Below are 19905 nucleotides of genomic sequence, written 5' to 3'. Positions count from 1 at the left end.
TAATTAGATGACGCTTACCCGACAGACTTTGATGGGTCGTGTGAAGGAAACGCTATAACCACCCGTCAGCCACATCTAGCTAAGTGGATGGGTCACTATTGTTTAGACATGTACACATGTTCATTAAATACAATTGATGGCTGTAATCACCCCCAGACACAATGTTAGAATAAGGCAGTAACCTAACAAAACGTGGAAAATTCAATGGGTCTGAATCTTGAATGCACTGTAGTTCTTGTGAGTGTATATGTCAAATGTCATATTAGGGCTATGTACAGTATTTCTCTCTCTCTCCATATTCTACTCTCTAGGAAACTGCTATAATCCCCTAAAATCTGACCCCCAGAAGATACTGCAGGAATTCCCAGCACACTGAGGCACCACCAGCGACACGGAGAAGACCCCCCCCCCTCAGGTTAGATACAATACAGGCCCCTCTGTCCTTCCCAGATCCACCGCCTCTATCTGAAAGGAAAGATACATACAATGTTGATGATGGGGGATAGGACCCCTCGTTTCCAGCCAGCAGCCACCTAAACCTTTGATTGTTAAGATCTCGCGATAGACAGAGGACACGTTCCCTTTTTTTGCCACGTTTTTGCTGTTATCAAATAGCCTGACAATTTACACGAAATGATTCCGCTGCGCTGTAGTTCGCTACGTAGAAGAAATGTACGTCCGTGGGCGTGGCGTGCCGTTTGTCTGGAGCAAGGAGTCGTGTGGCCAGGCAATTTATCAACACCCTCAAGGCGGATTCTCTAGGCGCTCCGGACGGTAGTGGTCCAAACTGTAGAATTACAGCTAAAAAATCATCCGGTTGAAACTCCGCCATTGACCTCGTTCCCGGTCGAATTTGAGATCACCCATTAGTACGTTTTAGCTTGTCTGTATCCATGAGGACGTTACTTGTGTTGTGATAGTCAGCAGTAGGAAGCTTTCACTAATAAGGAGGTATCAGACTTTTATTTAGCGAACAAGAAGGCGTACAGGCTAAATATTTGAACATTTCTAACCCTTTGAACTGTAAGCATCCGTGCATTTACGATGGCTCCAAGGAAGAATTCCAGAAACCAATCCAAGAAAGGTCGGTACCCTTCCCTAATCCCTATACTAACTAGCTAACAGCATATCTAGTCAACTATATTATAGGTTAATATGCAAGTATAGCTTGTTAATTAAACAACCTGGTCTCAAGAGTATTTCAGGTTGCAACCAGTTCAATATTTATTTGTCAGTTATGCAACTGCACGAGCAGGAGGCAAAGACTTAGATAATGTTCTTGTCTTCGGTGGTTGGTTTAGGCTTTTTGTTTCTCTGTTCTCAAATGATGATGAATAATGTTGACGTGTATGGCAATATGGGAGAATTTCTCTCATAGTTATCAAATTATTCCCTTCAGTGGACACCATGTAATTCATCCAGACCGTCCCCGGGACACGCAGATCTGGTAAAACGCCTGTGCAACTCTGCACTGGGTTTTGTGTGATTTAAAGCAGCCGGGATCATTAAAGCGTTACCTAACATGTTTAACACATGAGTAATAGTCTACTCCTCATAGAGTATCGTTGGAGAGTGTCATTGTGAGCACTGAGTCTAAACAAGTGGAAAGTGCCCTGTGTTGTGAGTGGCTGATAACAGTTACAGTTGCACGGACTTGCTTGGCTTATCTGAAGTATCATAAAAGTAAGCATGTACTGTGATTGTAATATCTGATAGAAAGGCATAGCCTGCTAATGCTTGGCCCTGTTTGTCGTGCTGTGAACTCAGTGGGTTGTTAGTGCTGGTGTTGCAGTAGAGACACTGAGTCTACACTAGGGTGACAGCGGTTGGATCCAATGGTTGTAGCCAAGGCAACATCAACCACCTCTAGACATATTTTGAAGGCTTGTGCATGCTTGACAGTTCCTCATTTTCATGGCTGCTTGTAGCCCAAACCAAAGAAACCTTTGGCCGCCTTTTATGTACCTACTACCATGATGTACTCACCTATTATAGAGGATATTATTATGTTAAACACAAACTAAGATTAGCGGATAGCCTTACATGTCAGGTGTTGTCGTAATGGGCTGTAATATATAGTGGTGGGGAGTCGGAGTCGACTCCAAAAATTCAAGGAGTCATTAATAGGCTCCTGACTTAAGATATTGAATATTTTTGTTAGTGGAGATTTTCAGACGGTTCTATGCATTGCTAATTAATCAACCAGTTCATTAGTGTGCATGCACACATTGACATTGCAGCTGTAGCTAATGTTAGATCATTTGGGTCATTTTTGTCAAATTGGATTCGAGAGAGAGTCGTTTCCAATGACACTGATAGCAGGAGTCTGGGGGTGACTCCAAAAATACTAGAGTTGTCCACCACCATTTAAAATGTAATGCTGACTGTGATGGCTTCTGTATCATGGTAACTAGCATATTGCGTGCCCGATTGTTAGAAGCATACGAGAGAGTGCCACTTACAGCACAGCGTTCTCTTAAGGTATGGTATCAAACATGTTAGACTAGGTTCAATTGTTGGAAGTTTGTAAGCCGATAATGCATTTTTCCACCCATCTAGTGAGAAAATTGTAGTATTTAAAAAAATATTTATTAGGATCTCCGTTAGCTGATGCCAAGGGTCCAAACAGGATTAAAACAATTACATTACAACAAAAGGTAACACAGCCTACATCATAAAACAATACATGATACAATACATTATTACTCTGTTATTACAGAAGTGTAGTGCACAGTTAAGTCAAAGGGGTGTGTCTGCCTGTTCATGAGCTGCCTGTTCATGAGCTGCCTGTTCATGAGCTGCCTGTTCATGAGCTGCCTGTTCATGAGCTGCCTGTTCATGAGCTGCCTGTTCACACATTTAAGCAACTTCTTTTTACAGCAAGCTCTAAATACTGTAGTGCAGTGGTTCCCAAACGTTTTATAGTCCAGCTGCGTACCCCCTCTAGCACCAGGGTCAAAGCTCTCTCAAATGTTGTTTTTTGCCATCATTGTAAGCCTGCCACACACACACTATACAATACATTTATTAAACATACGAATGAGTGTGAGTTTTTGTCACAACCCGGTTCGTGGGAAGTGACAAAGAGCTCTTATAGGACCAGGTCACAAATAATAATATAATAATAATCAATAATGTTGCTCTTTATTTAACCATTTTACATATAAAACCTTATTTGTTCATTGAAAATGGTGAATAACTCACCACAGGTTAATGAGAAGGGTGTGTTTGAAGGGATGCACATAACTCTGCAATGTTGGGTTGTATTGGAGAGAGTCCTTCCTTCGCAGAGTCATTGTCCACACGCAGTCTGTGCCTGTATTTAGTTTTCATGCTAGTGAGGGCCGAGAATCCACTCTCATATAGGTACGTGGTTGCAAAGGGCATCAGTGTCTTAATAACAGCACGATTTGCCAAGGCAGGATACTCTGAGCGCAGCCCTATCCAGAAATCTGGCAGTGGCTTCTGATTAAATTACATTTTCACAGAACCGCTTGTTGCAATTTCAATGAGGCTCTATTGTTCAGATATCGGTAAGTGGACTGGAGGCAGGGCATGAAAGAGATAACGAATCCAGTTGTTTGTGTTGTCCGTTTTGGGAAAGTACCTGCGTAATTGCTCACCCAACTCACCTCAGGTGCTTTGCTATATCACATTTGACATTGTCCGTAAGCTTGAGTTCATTTGCAAACAAAAAAAAACATATAATGACGAAAATACCTGTGTGTTGTCCTTGTTAATGCAGACAGAGAAGAGCTCCAACTTCTTAATCATAGCCTGAATTTTGTCCCGCACATGGAATATAGTTGCAGAGAGTTCCTGTAATCCTAGATTCAGATCATTCAGGTGAGAAAAAACATCACCCAGATAGGCCAGTCGGGTGAGAAACTCGTCATCATGCAAGCGGTCAGACAAGTGAAAATAATGGTCAGTAAAGAGAACTTTAAGCTCGTCTCTCAATTTAAAAAAAACGTGTCAATACTTTGTCCCTTGATAACCAGCACACTTCTGTTTGTTGTAAAAGCGTTACATGGCGCTGCCCATATCATTGCATAGTGCAGAAAATACACGAGAGTTCAGGGACCTTGCTTTAATAACAAAGTTAACCATTTTCACTGTAGCCAAAACGTCTTTCAAGCTGTCAGGCATTCCCTTGGCACCAAGAGCCTCTCGGTGGAAGTTGCAGGAGCAACTGCTTGCAAGTGCGTTACCACTCCGCTATGTCTCCCTATCATGGCTTTTGCTCCATCAGTACAGATACCAACATGAGCAGCAGCTACGTTTGGCTACATAAGGACTGATAGTGGAATTCCCACGAGAGCGTAATGGTCAATGTGATTGTATGTTAATTATGTGACTAGGCTACCTGTATTTGACATTGTTATTTCACTGAACACTAGATGGTTTAATTGGATTTTTGGCAGTGAAACGAAGCTACTCAGGTGGGGGGAGGGGGGGTGTCACGGTTGTCGTATGAACGAGACCAAGGCGCAGCGTGCGTATCGTTCCACATCTTTATTTATATGTGAAACTATGCAATACATACAATAAACTATATAAAAAAAAATGTGATGAAGAGGTACAACATGCACTAACTCAAAATAATCTCCCACAAACACTAGTGGGAAAAACAACAACTTAAATATGATCCCCAATTAGAGACAACGATGACCAATTGCCTCTAATTGGGAATCATATCAAAAAAACAACCGAGAACACAACATAGCAAATTTAAACTAGACAAAAACCAACATAGAAATAAATACACTAGACAAAACCCCCCAGTCACGCCCTGACCTACTCTACCATAGAAAAATACGAGCTCTCTTGGGTCAGGACGTGATTGGGGGAAAAATCTCACCCAAATGTATAGCCTCGTTGACTGTTTGAAATTGTGAATAAACTATTTATTTGGCGTACCCCCGACGGCATTGGTACGCGTACCCCGGTTTGGGAATACCTGCTGAAGTGTAATGACATGCTCAAATTTAAGAGAAGTTCAAGTTCAACCTCTGCAGCAGATCCTCTCTAAAGATAGTTGAGCATGCAGACATTTCAAGAGGCAACTCTCATGTTGTTACATTGTCTGTGTTTGGACAAGTGCCAATTCTGCTCCACTGTCTTTGTGCGCACTTCGTTCTGCACAGTCCCCCCTCCGTCCTATTTGGCTATGGCAGAGTAGTGACACACACACACACACTCGGCATGCCCTCCCCATATTTGTTTGACAGCTCTAAAAATAGTTCCCCGGACCAGTTTGGCCTTATCAAGTTCCAGCTGACTTCTACAACTGATACAGGCAGGGGGGTTTGTCAGAAACTAGGAAAAACCGAGGAGTTCTCTCATCGTGGATCCCACTTCATCTGACCTGATGGAGGAAACTGTGATGGAGGAACTTATCTGTGAAGAAGCCATATTGGCTGAAGAAATCCCAGGTAGGGTCAAGGGAATTTGTAAATGATAGGCTAATGGTTCTTCTTAACTGCTTCATTCAGAAATGTGGAATGGCAACCGACAATGTGAGGATTGAGTTGTCATTTTGGGTAACGGAGCAGTGTGTGATAGTGTCGGCAGTAACGAAGGGCTTTTACAAAAGGTAGTAGACAGAGCAACCTTGGCCAGCAACCTATTCTAAATGGGTAGCTATTTAAAAGCTCAAACTACTTGTAAAAGTCCAAAAGGACTAAAGAATATAGAATATAGAACATGGTGACTTGTCAAGAGGCATGGGTACTGTTGCAAATGTAGGCTAGGTTGTTGTTTGTGACTTAGGCTAGTGTATGTTTGTATATTGCTTGTAACTATAAAGTGTTACCTCGTATACAGCAATGCTTTAGAACTTTTACAGTTACATTAGGGTAGCTGTGTGTTCGTTCCAAACCTGTATCTCTGGAGCCTTTAGTAGTTGAATAACCACCTGTTCACTCTCTCTCGATCTTCCTCGCTCCAGCTCTCCCTACCCCCCTGCCGGTTATGTTGTCACCATCACTCTCTCGATCTTCCTCGCTCCAGCTCTCCCTACCCCCCTGCCGGTTATGTTGTCACCATCACTCTCTCGATCTTCCTCGCTCCAGCTCTCCCTACCCCCCTGCCGGTTATGTTGTCACCATCACTCTCTCGATCTTCCTCGCTCTAGCTCTCCCTACCCCCCTGCCGGTTATGTTGTCACCATCACTCTCTCGATCTTCCTCGCTCCAGCTCTCCCTACCCCCCTGCCGGTTATGTTGTCATCACCATCACTCTCTCGATCTTCCTCCCTCCAGCTCTCCCTACCCCCCTGCCGGTTATGTTGTCACCATCACTCTCTCGATCTTCCTTGCTCCAGCTCTCCCTACCCCCCTGCCGGTTATGTTGTCACCATCACTCTCTCGATCTTCCTCGCTCCAGCTCTCCCTACCCCCCTGCCGGTTATGTTGTCATCACCATCACTCTCTCGATCTTCCTCGCTCCAGCTCTCCCTACCGCCCTGCCGGTTATGTTGTCACCATCACTCTCTCGATCTTCCTCGCTCCAGCTCTCCCTACCCCCCTGCAGGTTATATTGTCACCATCACTCTCTCGATCTTCCTCGCTCCAGCTCTCCCTACCCCCCTGCCGGTTATGTTGTCACCATCACTCTCTCGATCTTCCTCGCTCCAGCTCTCCCTACCCCCCTGCCGGTTATGTTGTCACCATCACTCTCTCGATCTTCCTCGCTCCAGCTCTCCCTACCCCCCTGCCGGTTATGTTGTCATCACCATCACTCTCTCGATCTTCCTCGCTCCAGCTCTCCCTACCGCCCTGCCGGTTATGTTGTCACCATCACTCTCTCGATCTTCCTCGCTCCAGCTCTCCCTACCCCCCTGCCGGTTATGTTGTCACCATCACTCTCTCGATCTTCCTCGCTCCAGCTCTCCCTACCCCCCTGCCGGTTATGTTGTCACCATCACTCTCTATTCCTGGTTTTATCTTAGCAATTTACTGAATGAATACTGTCCATATTTATGTTGTGGAAACAAATCACTGTTTCCATGTCCCAACTACTCCTTACATTTAAATTCATATTTTTGTCATTTAGCAGATTCTTATCCAGAGCGACTTACAGGAGCAATTAGGGTTAAGTGCCTTGCTCAAGGGCACATTGTGATTGTAAGCCTAGCTGGTTCTAGTGAGCTATTGCAACGCCTCTCGTTGGTTTCACCTTATCCTACAGATCTTGTGTACAGTCTCTGTCTTCCATATGAGCAATGTTTATGAAAGCTGTCTAAAGCTAATTTTAGATATGGTTAACCTAATTGATTTATCCAGTTTGAGATGGGCCTATTTTGGTGTGTGAATATCACACTCCCAGAAATGGCAATACAAAGTAGTGCATCATTCTTTTTAAAGACAATTTAATACTTATCTAGATACATGGCCTCTGATACGATACAGGAAAGATACGTTTTAATTTGAAACGATTCGGTGCTATTTGGTTTGATTAGAGAACAAATTAATTCGGTTCGATGTGATGCGATATGATGCACTAACTAACATTTGTTCTGTAAACACACATTTTCCATTCAAAATGAATTTGCTACTGATGGAGCTCATGAGCTCTCTGAGCTATATCTGTCTGAGCTGTTGTGTGTGTCTATGGTGTATACTATGTAGGTACCTGATCTGAGCCATAAAGGAGACTAGGCATCTACTACCCCACTACCACTATCAGAGGGGGGGCATCAATATTGATCGCTTACAGATTAGCTATGACAGGCATTAAATATATAGCACCATTTTTGATTTCACCCCATCTCAAAATTGAATTGTTTTGATCGTTGGGAAGATTTTAGTGAGATTATTTTCTCCTCCCGCTTTGGCCATGAATGTGAGCCTCACAAAAGTGATTCCTCGTTATGAAATTATCAACTTTATCCTGTATATTTAAAAATAACATATACACTGATTGTTTAAAGCAAAACTACCAAAACTATTGCTCATGGTGAACCTGAACAATCAAAATAAAATCTGTTGTAAGCCCCGATCAGCAGGTATAGCCAGATGAGAGTATCTTACTTTTTATTCCGGAAAAAAATCTATTTTCAACAGCGAATAGATAACAATAACCTGGCAAATTTACATAGGTTGTCACTTAACTAATAAAGCCTAATATTGTGCAAAACATTTTATAATTTGAATGCTGAAGGTGCGAGGCAGATGTGCAAGATCAGGAACAGGCTGTGCGAAGTGCGCGAAGCTGGGCACAGTGCGCGAAGCTGGGCACAGTGCGCAGTTTGACTAGGCTACTGATATTCCTTAGGGTTGTTTGGCATGGTCCCATGTGGCTCAATTGGTAGAGCATGGCACTTGCAATGCCAGGGTTGTGGGTTCAATTCCCACGGGGGACTAGTAGAAATGAAAATGCAGTGGTGTAAAAATATTTTAAAGTTAAACTTTTTTGGGGTATCTGTACTTTACTGTTTATATTTATGGCAACTTTTACTTCACTACATTCCTAAAGAAAATGGTGTACATGGTCCATACATTTTCCGTGACACCCAAAAATACTCATTACGTTTTGACAGGAAAATGGTCCAATTCTCACACTTATCAAGAGAACATCTCTGGTCATCCCTACTGCCTCTGATCTGGCACACTCACTAAACACAAATGCTTTGTTTGTAAATTATGTCTGAGTGTTGGTGTTCACCTGGCTATCCGTAAATAAAAAAAATAATAAATTGTGCCGTCTGGCTTGCTTAATATTAGGAAATTGAAATGATTTATACTTTAACTTTTGATACTTAAGTACATTTGAGCAATTCCATTTACTTTTGATACTTAAGTAGTATACTTGATACTTAAGTAGTATTTTACTGGGTGACTTTCACTTGAGTCATTTTCTATTAAGGTATCTTTACTTCTACTTAAGTATGACAATTGAGTACTTTTTCCACCACTGTGAAAATGTATGCACTCACTACTGCAAGTCTCTCTAGATAAGAGCATCTGCGAAATGCCTAAAATGTCAAATGTAATGGAAAATGACTTGTAGATCAATGACTGTCCACACAGTTGCATGCTTAGTTCCACACTGAAGGAGAGGATGCATAAGTTGTCACAAAAGATGAGGTATTTTCGGAAGGTAGAAAGAAAGTAATATGAGCAAAATAAAATGGCGAATCGTAACGTTTGAATCGACTTTCTGACCGATGCGCGCTACATTTGGATCGGTTTAGGGTCTGTGGACCGGTGCAGTCATATCTTACATCTCTGTTTCATACACTTTTTCATTGAAGAACCCAAGAGAGAAATCTATAACCTTTCGAGGATCCAGCATGACCTTTAGGCAATCAACCAGTTATTTTGTAGTGGAGAGTATGACATTTCTTTCTTTACACATCCAGAACAAGAGCCTATGATGTCGAGTTATACCATCAGACATCACCTCTCTGCGAACCTATGGAGTTTCCTCGTGTGAATAGCCTATGTCACTAGGAAGTATGCTAACTTGAGACTACCCCTCAACTATTAGAGGTGGAATACCCCTCCTAGGTCTCACTTTAAACATGTCTAGGTAATGGGGGGGGGTCCAGACCAGGGAGAACCAGATCTCGCTTGGTGTTTTATACACCTTGTTCCTCATGTAGAGATATAGGTTAGTTAACCAATATCACGTTTCATACTGGGACATCTTGCATTTCAAAGGTACAACAACAACTTTTTGGACTACCTGTCATAATAAAGCTTGTCTTGCCTGGTGCTACTATGGGCAACCTTGAGTTGAGCCTGTCGGACTACTCAGGGGCTGGGGCCTTTAAGTCTTCTGCCTGCCTCTGTCATTCAGTCATTTGATCCAGGCAGGGTTATTTTCTAACCGGATTTCAGCATCCCCCTCACTCGTCCTCTACTCAGATCTGCTCACGCTCTAACTCACAGCTTCTGTGGAAGGCCACTGGACTAAGAATGGCTCCCGTTTCCTTCAGTCCTGTCAATCACAATGACTGAAAGTCCAGTCCAAATTATATTTACATTTTAGACATTTAGCAGATGCCCTTATCCAGAGTGACTTACACTAGTGCATTCACCTTAAGATGTCTAGGCGAGAAAACAACATAACACAGTCGTAGCAAGTACATCTTCCAAAATGACTGCGATCTGTCCAGTACCCTATGCCCCAGTCAGAATAATTGACATATGCTCATTGTGTTCTTTCTTTTCCAGAGGTGAAGCCCGCAGCAGTGGTGAATAAGAATGGTGTGAAAGCGGAGGCTGCTATTGCTAGTGGGGGTGGAGGTGCTGCTAGTGGTTTTAGCGGCACTAAGATCTTCACCTGGTTCATGGTTCTGGCTCTGTTGGGGGTGTGGAGCTCCGTGGCCGTGGTGTGGTTAGACCTGGTGGACTATGACAACGTTATTGGTGAGTCACCTGACCTCCCCTCATTCCTATGATAAACAGTAAGGCTTTATTTTACAGCCCGGTTTAAGCTGGTACCTGGTATTTACATGTTACTAAGAATGCACTATGCTGTAACAATACTTACCTCATAGAATTCAACCCTATTGGTAACTACCTGGTACCAAATGGGAGTGACGCTTATGTCAATGAATCCCAAAGAAACCACAGTGTAATTCCAATGCTATTATTATTTTATTAGCTTACTGTTTTAACAAATAACTACTGTGTTGGCAGGCTGTAACCTTTATCTGATACAACTCTTGCCTTGTTTTATCTCTCAAGATAAGAATGCACAACGTTACTAAATGTTTGTATTGATATATATTGTGTAGAGCAGGTAAGGATTTTCTATCATGTAGAATATAGGGCATTGGGTGTTAGTATGCTACAGTACATGTTTAGCCTAAATTGAGTATAGCCCTCTACTCCAGTATTTCCCAACTCCAGTTCACAAGTACCCCCAACAGCACATGTTTTTGTTATAGCCCTGGATAAACTCACCTGATTCAGCTTGTCAACTAGTCATCAAGCCCTCTGGGTGAGTTGAATCAGGTGAGTTTGTTTGGGGTTACAACAGAAACGTGTGCAGTTGGGGGGGACTGGAGTTGGTAAACACTGGTCTAGATGATGTTCTGTCCTCATAGCTCACTCTAGACACGTAGGAACAGCACTTCATGCCTTCTCTGACTCATACAGGAACCGAAATGTTGTATGTGGTTTAGACAGGAACACATATCAGACAGGAAGCCATGACATACTGTTTTAACTTTTCAATAAGATATTTAAGGGGAAAGATGAATTAGTACTGATATTAGTAAGAGGTTTTGTAAAAAATAATAATTTAGTAACCAATTTAATGTGTAGTGTGAAGTAGGCACAATACTGACACTGTTTAATGAACTTTTGATCTGGATGGTACCCCTAAAAACACAATGTGCCTGTGTGTCTTAATCTTGCATGCAGCGAGAGCAAAGGAATTCCCTTTTAACTTTTCAGAGGTTTTACAAGGTATTTATGGTCTTTGCTTGCATGCATCACCAAACAACTCAAACCCATCTGTCATACTTCACAAAAATATATTCAATTCTATCTGTTATTAGTTCTGAATAGTTTACATTATAATATGCCTCAAAGTAATGATTTAACAATATGCAGTAACAACTTATTTGTCTTGGCTTGCTGATGTTGCATGCACCATACTGTAAATCCACCTTTGACTCATACTGAAAGTGCTTCATTCTCATATCTCAGAATTCTTTGAATTGAAAGTATAGCTCCATTTCATCAAGGCCCTGCGACAGACTAGCGTCCTATCCAGGGGGCGTACTTGTACATCATGCTGCCTCACGCTACATAAACATGAGCCTATGGGTCACTTCAGCTAAGACAAGGCTTACTCGCTTAGGTTTACTTATAGCTTCATTTTCTTATCCCCTCACCTCCCAACCTTTTGACCAGAAAATTCACTTAATTTCCCAAACAGTTTTAGTTTTACTGTGATTGTGAACTCCCTGATTATTTAAAGGATCAGTTCTCCGTACTGAATAAATCTGTGTGTGTGTAGTCACTGGTCTGTGTGACCTCACTCAGGCAGTGTGTGTAACTACAGGAAGTCAGTCTGTGGTACAGCTATGTCTGCAGAGTGCAGTCAGAGACGAGTGGCTGCTGCTTTGTCTACTGTGTGTCTATACTGCTGCAGTTCAGCAGAATCACCTTGACCACACCCCCCCACCCCCCCATGTCCCCCTCAGAAATGTAAGAAGAATTCAGAGCTGAGATGCGGGCTGTAAATATGATACGGTTCCATTTTGAGCACCATAGCATGACTTCATTGGCATGTAGTGATCACTAAAACCCAAAGGATCACATTAAAGAAAGCAAATGATCTGTTAACTGTTTCTAATTACAGAGGAAGTTAATGTCCCGCAATGATTTTCATGGATAGGCCAAGAATAGGCATATTTGTGGAAAGGACTGTACTCTGAAGGTTTTTTATGGCATGACCCTATCTATGACCTTTTCGCAGGTAAACTTTCAGCGTATGACGCAGATGGCGACGGTGACTTCGATGTGGAGGACGCCAAAGTACTACTCGGCAAGTGCATTTTTAATAATGATCTTTTTGTGACCTCTACAGTAAATGTTACTTGTGCATGACTGACTTGGTTTCTTTAGTTTGAGTACCAGTGCAATCAACTAAACAGCTTACTTAGATGGGAAAAACTCAAGTGTGTGACTTTAAAACCAGACATTTTTGTTGATGCTGTGAATGAATCTTCACATCAAAAAATAGTTCCATGAAAGTACTCCTGGACACAGTTGTTCAGAAGTAAATCTTTTGTTTAGTGTGCAGCTCAGAAGAGCTTGAAGTCCTCTGGCAGCCTCTTCACAGCATTATTTAACTCCTACAACAGCTGCAACAACACTACATTTCTGTAGTGAGATATAGCTGAAAACCAACGTAACCATATTGCTTATGATTGTAATATTGGCCACCAGCCGCATGTACAGTGCCTTCGGAAAGTATTCAGGCCCCTTGACTTTTTCTACATTTTGTTAGGTTACAGCCTTATTCAAAAATGTATTAGATTGATGGGGGGGAACAATCTACACACAATACCCCATAATGACAAAGCAAAAACCTTCGCTTCATAATCGTCGCCAAACCCACTGGCTCCAGGTCATCTACAAGACCCCGCTAGGTAAAGTCCCCCCTTATCTCCGCTCACTGGTCACCATAGCAGCACCCACCTGTAGCACGCGCTCCAGCAGGTATATCTCTCTGGTCACCCCCAAAGCCAATTCCTCCTTTGGCCGTCTCTCTTTCCAGTTCTCTGCTGCCAATGACTGGAACGAACTACAAAAATCTCTGAAACTGGAAACACTTATCGCCCTCACTAGCTTTAAGCACCAGCTGTCAGAGCAGCTCACAGATCACTGCACCTGTACATAGCCCATCTATAATTTAGCCCAAACAACTACCTCTTCCCCTACTGTATTTATTTATTTTATTTATTTGATTTTGCTCCTTTGCACCCCATTAACTCTATTTCTACTTTGCACTTTCTTCTACTACAAATCTACCATTCCAGTGTTTTACTTGCTATATTGTATTTACTTTGCCACCATGGACTTTTTTTTTGCCTTTACCTCCCTTATCTCACCTCATTTGCTCACATTGTACATAGACTTATTGTTCTACTGTATTATTGACTGTATATTTGTTTTACTCCATGTGTAACTCTGTGTTGTTGTATGTTGTCGAACTGCTTTGCTTTATCTTGGCCAGGTCGCAATTGTAAATGAGAACTTGTTCTCAACTTGCCTACCTGGTTAAATAAAGGTGAAAAAAAATAAAAAAACAGGTTTTTAGATTTTTTTTCACAAAACAATATGGGAAAAAATATGAAATCACATTTTACCTAAGTATTCAGACCCTTTACTCAAGCGATTACAGCCTTGAGTCTTTTTGGGTATAACGCTACAAGCTTGGCACACCTGTATGTGGGGAGTTTCTCCCTTTCTTCTCTGCAGATCCTCTCAAGCTCTGTCAGGTTGGATGGGGAGTGTTGCCGCACAGCTATTTTCAGGTCTCTCCAGAGATGTTTGATCGGGTTCAAGTCTGAGCTCTGGCTGGGCCACTCAAGGACATTGAGGCTTGTCCTGAAGCCACTCCTGCGTTGTCTTGGCTGTGAGCTTAAGGTTGTTGTCCTGTTGGAAGGTGAACCTTCACCCCAGTCTGAGGTTATGAGCACTCTGGAGCAGGTTATCATCAAGGATCTCTCTGTATGATGCTGCCACCACCATGCTTCACCGTAGGGATGGTGCCAGGTTTCCTCCATACGTGACGCTTGGCATTCAGGCCAAAGAGTTCAATCTTGGTTTCATCAGTCCAGATAATCTAATCGTTTCTCATGGTCTGAGAGTCTTTAGGTGCCTTTTGGCTGTCATGTGCCTTTTACTGAGGAGTGGCTTCTGTCTGGTCACTCTACCATAAAGGCATGATTGGTGGAGTGCTGCAGAGATGGTTGTCCTTCTGGAAGGTCCTCCCATCTCCACAGAGGAACTCCAGAGGTCTGTTAGAGTAACCATTGGTTTCTTGGTCACCTTCCTGAACAAGACCCTTCTCCTCCGATTGCTCAGTTTGGCTGGATAGCCAACTCTAGGAAGAGTCTTGGTGGTTTCAAACTTCAGCCATTTAAGAATGATGGAGGCCACTGTGTTCTTGGGGACCTTCAATGCTGCAGAAATGTATTGGTACCCTTCACCAGATCTGTGCCTCGTTACAATCCTGTCTTGGAGCTCTATAGACAATTCCTTCGACCTCATGGCTTGGCTTTTGCTCTGACATGCACTGTCAACTGGGGGACCTTATATAGACAGGTGTGTGCCTTTACAAATCATGTAAAATCAATTGAATTTACCTCAGGTGGACTCCAATCAAGTTGTAGAATCATCTCAAGGGTGACCAATGGAAACAGGATGCACCTGAGCTCAATTTCGAGTCTCATAGCAAAGGGTCTGAATACTTATGTAAATAAGGTATTTAATTATTTATTTCTTTTTTATACATTTTTCCAAAAAAATCTAAAACCTGTTTTCGCTTTGTCATTATGGGGTATTGTGTGGAGATTGCTTAGGATTTATTTTTATTTTATAAATTTTAGAATAAGGCTGTAACATAACAAAGTGTGGAAAAAGTCAAGGGGTCTGAAAACTTTCTGTATCTACAATACTGGCTCATCACTGACACTTCACGTTCCCATAATGCCTAGCCTAATAGCTCTTGTCCTGTGTGGCCTAATAAAGGGACTAATAAAGACTTAACCAATCAAAGACAAGGACTAATGACTGTCCCTGACTGACTAAAAACACCGAGTAGGGTTGGTTGCAGTACCTCTGTCCATAGCTGACAGCGACATTTCAAAATTCTACACTTTCAGACAACTACACTCTCAACTTTTAAAGGGGGTATTTTCTTGTCGCTCTTCTTATACGCCTCTCTCTTTCCTGCATTACCATCCACTCTCTTCATTTCTCTTCCCTTCCCTCTCTCCATCCTCTATCCTCTCTTTCCTCTTCTCTTCCCCCTTGTTTTCCTCTCTCTCGTCAGGCTTGACCAAAGAGGGCGGTGAAATTACTAATGAAAATGCAGATTCCCTAGAGGAAATCTTCAGTATTTTAGCCGAGGAGGGCTCAGATTGGTTTCACGGCTTCTTCACGTTTCTCTATGACGTGATCACTCCTCCCGTAGAGAAGGTGGAGGATCCAGAGAGTGAGACAGCAGAGGAGGAGGGTGATGCTGGTATGTCCCAGAACAGTGCTGGGGTTCAGGGCGTTATATTAGACCTACAGGATCAGTAGTCAAAAGCTCCTGAGCGTTCCACTCCTAGCTTCCCATCCATGAGGAGCAGAACGAGACTAGTCTACTGTGTGAGGTCTAAGGTCACCCAAAGGTCACCTCACCCCTCAACTCTAACTGGAGGAAATTGAAAATTGCGCTGGTCGTGTCAAAGGAAGGACATTGTCTCTGAAAAGAATGTCTGAAAAGAGGATATTATGTTTTTGTCCTCCTCGACTTTGGACTTGCTGCTATGGTGCTTGTCATTGGGAATATTGGCGTGGACTTTTATGCTTTGCACTTTTTCTAAGCTTTTGCACTACTCATCGTCGTTGTGATGCACATATTCTTTGTACATCTTTGTTCTGGCTGAATTAATCATTTATGTGCTATTATATCTTTTAATTTTGCCAGTTAAACTGAATTTGTCATTTCTGCTTTTAGACCATTGGTAAAAAAAGAAGAAGAAGGGATTTGAACGTAATCAGTTAATCTATACTCTTAAAAGCCTTACAGTAATTCCCTTTAATCAGAAATGTCAATTTAGTATTTTATCTTTATAACCAACCACTGACCATCCACATAACACTGTTCAGGCTTCTGATAACGTTGTATTTCGCAGTTTATGTGTCTCATAGTTTAATTCACAAAAAAGTATGATGTCATGTATCTTTTTAACAGTGCAACATTGGATACTGCAGTACATGCCGTTTTCTATCCTTATGTCAGCAATGTTCATCTTTTTTGGATTAGCTTGCTGGGCTATTTGTAGTGATGTGATCTTCATTCAAAACATGCTGTATCTATTTGCACTGTCTATTCTAAGACTATGTCTAGCAGTTGTCTCGCTTTTCCCAACAGTAGTATGTTAATTCAGTTTAGCAAGGATGACTACTTTGTCTAAATTCCTATGACTCAATGGTATTAGGCCTACATCTGGAAAGGACTAACACTGAGTGTGTTGTTGGCGTGATGCTGGAATGATGCACAAATGCATTGTGAATGACCAAATGACCACTGAATTTGCAACTCTGCAGCGTTTTTGCATTTCTATTTGAAGGAAATGTGTGTTAAACTGTAACTGCTAATAAACCACCATGCTATTATTGGATTGAAGAGAAGTTCCCAAAGTTCACCCATCTCTTGCCAAACAGCCCCACAAAGCTCAGCCTGAACCCCAGAGTTTAGGAATGTCGTCCACATTGACTTTAAGCCATGTGTGCTAAGTATTTACGGAGGGGTTTCAGACTCTGTTTTCAGTTTTTTTTTTTTTTTACCGAAGGTCACGGTGACCAGGAGAGGGTGTATTTCTGTCACAGACTGGAGGGACAATAGGCCAGAGTTTAGGCCATTTTTGAAAACAAACTATTTTAAGTAGGCCTATTGCAATATGTAGTACTAGTCTATTAATATCTTGATGTAAAATATCTGAACACTGCATTTTGTTTGTTATGTAGTGAGGTAAAGTTTTAGCATCCGTCTAATAAATATGACTATCAGTGTTGATGAAACTATTTTATGTGTAGTATCTACTGTCTACAAACATGGGCACTATCAAAGATTATGGGCATCGATGAAGTGTTATGCCTTTTGTACAGGAGTGGATCATGACAGGAATAAGTGACTTCTTTCTGTTTCATATAGATTGAGCGATTGTGTCATATTTGCGGTATGATGCACAGTTTGCACTCTTTTGAAAGGGCACGTACAGTCCCCTCCGACATGGTCCATGCTGTGGCTAATATCTTTTTTGTTTTTGTTTGTATGTTAGACGAAAAAGGGGTCAAAGTTGCTGCTCCCAAAAAGGAAACGCTGAAAGAAGGTACATTCTCCCGGCTGGTTGCTCCCTGTGCGTGTTGACTTTGGTCTACATTTGGAGTTTTTAGCTAAACTCCCTCATGACCCTTAATATTGCCTAGTAAATGGACCAACCCTCAACAACAAAAACATACTGTGTCGAAATATGTGTCACGGTTGCTAATGGTTCTTCTTTCCTTTGACATAATTAGAGGACAAGAAAAAAGGTATCTTCCTTGAATTTCTTTTCCAGAATGATCTTATTCTCTTTGGGAATAAAAGTATAATTTTTGTCTGTGTGTGTTGTGTGTGCGTACGTGTGTTTTAAATTGGAAAATGTATTTCTGGTGGGCATGACATGGGTACACTTTGTGTGAGAATCAACTTTCTCTGGACTGTGGATCTTCGCTCTGTTTGCGTGAGCACCATGGACCACCAGCCCTTTGACAGACAGTGCAGCGGTCAGGGATCAGAGGTAGAAGACTTCATACGTGGAAATATTGTATCACTCACGTGGTGTTTTGACCAAGAAGCAAATCATATGCCTCTTAACTTCATGCAGCGCCTCGGTCAAAACTGTGATTGAAATTAGCTTGTGTTGCACTGTTGCCTCTCATTTTGAAGAGAGAGAAGATAGTTTTGTCTTGTTTGGCTACACACAAGACAAAACTAAGGCCTGAGTTTAAACTTGTTGTTCAAATGAGTATAGAGGTTGGATTATTGTTTACCATCAATTTTATATCGCACTTTTCATCTGTTTACTCCATTCAGAAGAGTGGGGTCAGAGCCAGGGATCACCCATTCTTTTTTTATCTAGTCGGCTCTGAGATTTGAACCAGCAACTGTTCGGTTACTGGCCCAATGCTCCTAACCGCTTGGATAAGACGAACTGCAACTCGTACAGGCTGTTGTAAGGCAAAATTAGATCTCATTAGGGGTTTGAAGTTGTTCCCTGTTCAGAATAGATCTCATTCCTAAAAATATATATATAATAATATATAGTTTGGTTACTTTTGGGTCTTATTGGACTTTTTTTAACAAGCCTACATGAAAGACCATGAACTAGGCAGAGGCACAATAAATGTTAAATTGTTATAATTATTTTTTTTAAAGCGGCACAACGTATTTGATTAACTTAAATGTGTTTTCAGCGACTGAATGACTGTTGACTTTGGTATAATTGATGCACTTTGCATTCTGGGATAGCATGATCACTTCTTCTTCATTTGACACACACTTAACTTTTGTTTCTCTTTGTACCCTGAAAACAATTCAGCTGAGAATATTGTCGAGGTTCCTGTTCCAAAAACAGAAAAGACAAAAGGTAGCCTACTATTTAATGGTGGTGAGTCTGTTGTGAGTCTGTTGTATGAGTCAATTCTTGTTGACCGTTGATGAAGCTAAAAAGCTCTTCCTTTCTTCATTTTTTTTGTTTTTTTTAAACAAGCCTGTGGATGCTATGAAAAAAGTCAAACCTGAAGGTACTTTAACTGATATTTAGTTTAAGTCCAGTTTCATTGAGTTTTAATCTGTCAGGAAAATGGTAATGTGTGTTGCATATGCGTGTGGTTTATCATTAATATAATCATCAGTCATACTTTCAAGACGTTGAGTTTTGAATCTGTAGTGGTTGTTATAATGACACCTGTATTCATGCCCCAAACTTTCTGTGGGGCATGGACAAGGGTCAGAGGTACATTGGCCTAATGCTAATGATGTCTGTTGAGAAAGAAAGTATTTTTAATGACCTAAAACCCATGACTGTTGACACCTATACGATGGAGACATCCTTCTGCTCCAGGTCACCTTAAAGCAAATTTGTTTGCATCCAGGACGACTTCACATACTTGGGTCTAATTTCTCAATATTTTTAAGAGATGTTGGGTTAGGGGATGAAGAGGGTGGCTATTGTAAAGCTACTAGTGTGAGTAGTTGTTTAACAGTAGAGCTCACCATTGTCTTACTTGTGAGTAGTTTATAGGCTTTGTGGTCCTTTGTAGCCCAGTTGGTTGAGCATGGCACTTGTAACGCCAGGGTAGTGGGTTCCATTCTCAGGATCACCCATACGCAAAATGCATGCACACATGACTAAGTTGCTTTGGATAAAAGCGTCTGCTAAATGTCATATTATGATAACATTCGTTCACATACCTGACATAATTCACATATGCCTAACTGCGTAGATGTGTTCCACCATTTTCACGCTAATTACTGCGTTACATTTTTAATCTATTCCTAAATGGGCCAATTGTGTGCCGCCCTATGGGACTCCCAATGCAGCCTGGATTCGAACCAGGTACTATAGTGACGCCTCTTGCACTGAGATGCAGTGCCTTAGACCGCTGCACCACT

General features: G+C 41.8%; 1 protein-coding gene across 14 annotated transcripts in view; it reads left to right on the top strand.

Annotated features, from left to right (window-relative positions):
• Window positions 1–646: 646 nt before the first annotated feature.
• Window positions 647–19905, top strand: part of LOC115195553 (aspartyl/asparaginyl beta-hydroxylase) — a 46724-nt gene continuing 27465 nt past the window's right edge. The window contains exons 1-6 of one of the 14 annotated variants that reach the window (XM_029755509.1): window positions 647–1084; window positions 10182–10376; window positions 12442–12510; window positions 15529–15720; window positions 17528–17578; window positions 18830–18898. In XM_029755509.1, the coding sequence (XP_029611369.1) occupies window positions 1045–1084; window positions 10182–10376; window positions 12442–12510; window positions 15529–15720; window positions 17528–17578; window positions 18830–18898 (616 nt within the window). In that variant the 5' untranslated portion in view covers window positions 647–1044. Of the gene's footprint in view, window positions 1085–5248; window positions 5436–10181; window positions 10377–11332; window positions 11424–12441; window positions 12511–15528; window positions 15721–17527; window positions 17579–18829; window positions 18899–19905 lie in introns of those variants that run through there. The other 13 variants (XM_029755510.1, XM_029755513.1, XM_029755514.1 and 10 more) reach the window with 13 other exon arrangements.

This window comes from Salmo trutta, chromosome 6 (assembly GCF_901001165.1).
Source record: "Salmo trutta chromosome 6, fSalTru1.1, whole genome shotgun sequence".
Lineage (NCBI taxonomy): Eukaryota > Metazoa > Chordata > Actinopteri > Salmoniformes > Salmonidae > Salmo > Salmo trutta.
This window is presented reverse-complemented; position numbering and strand designations above follow the sequence as displayed.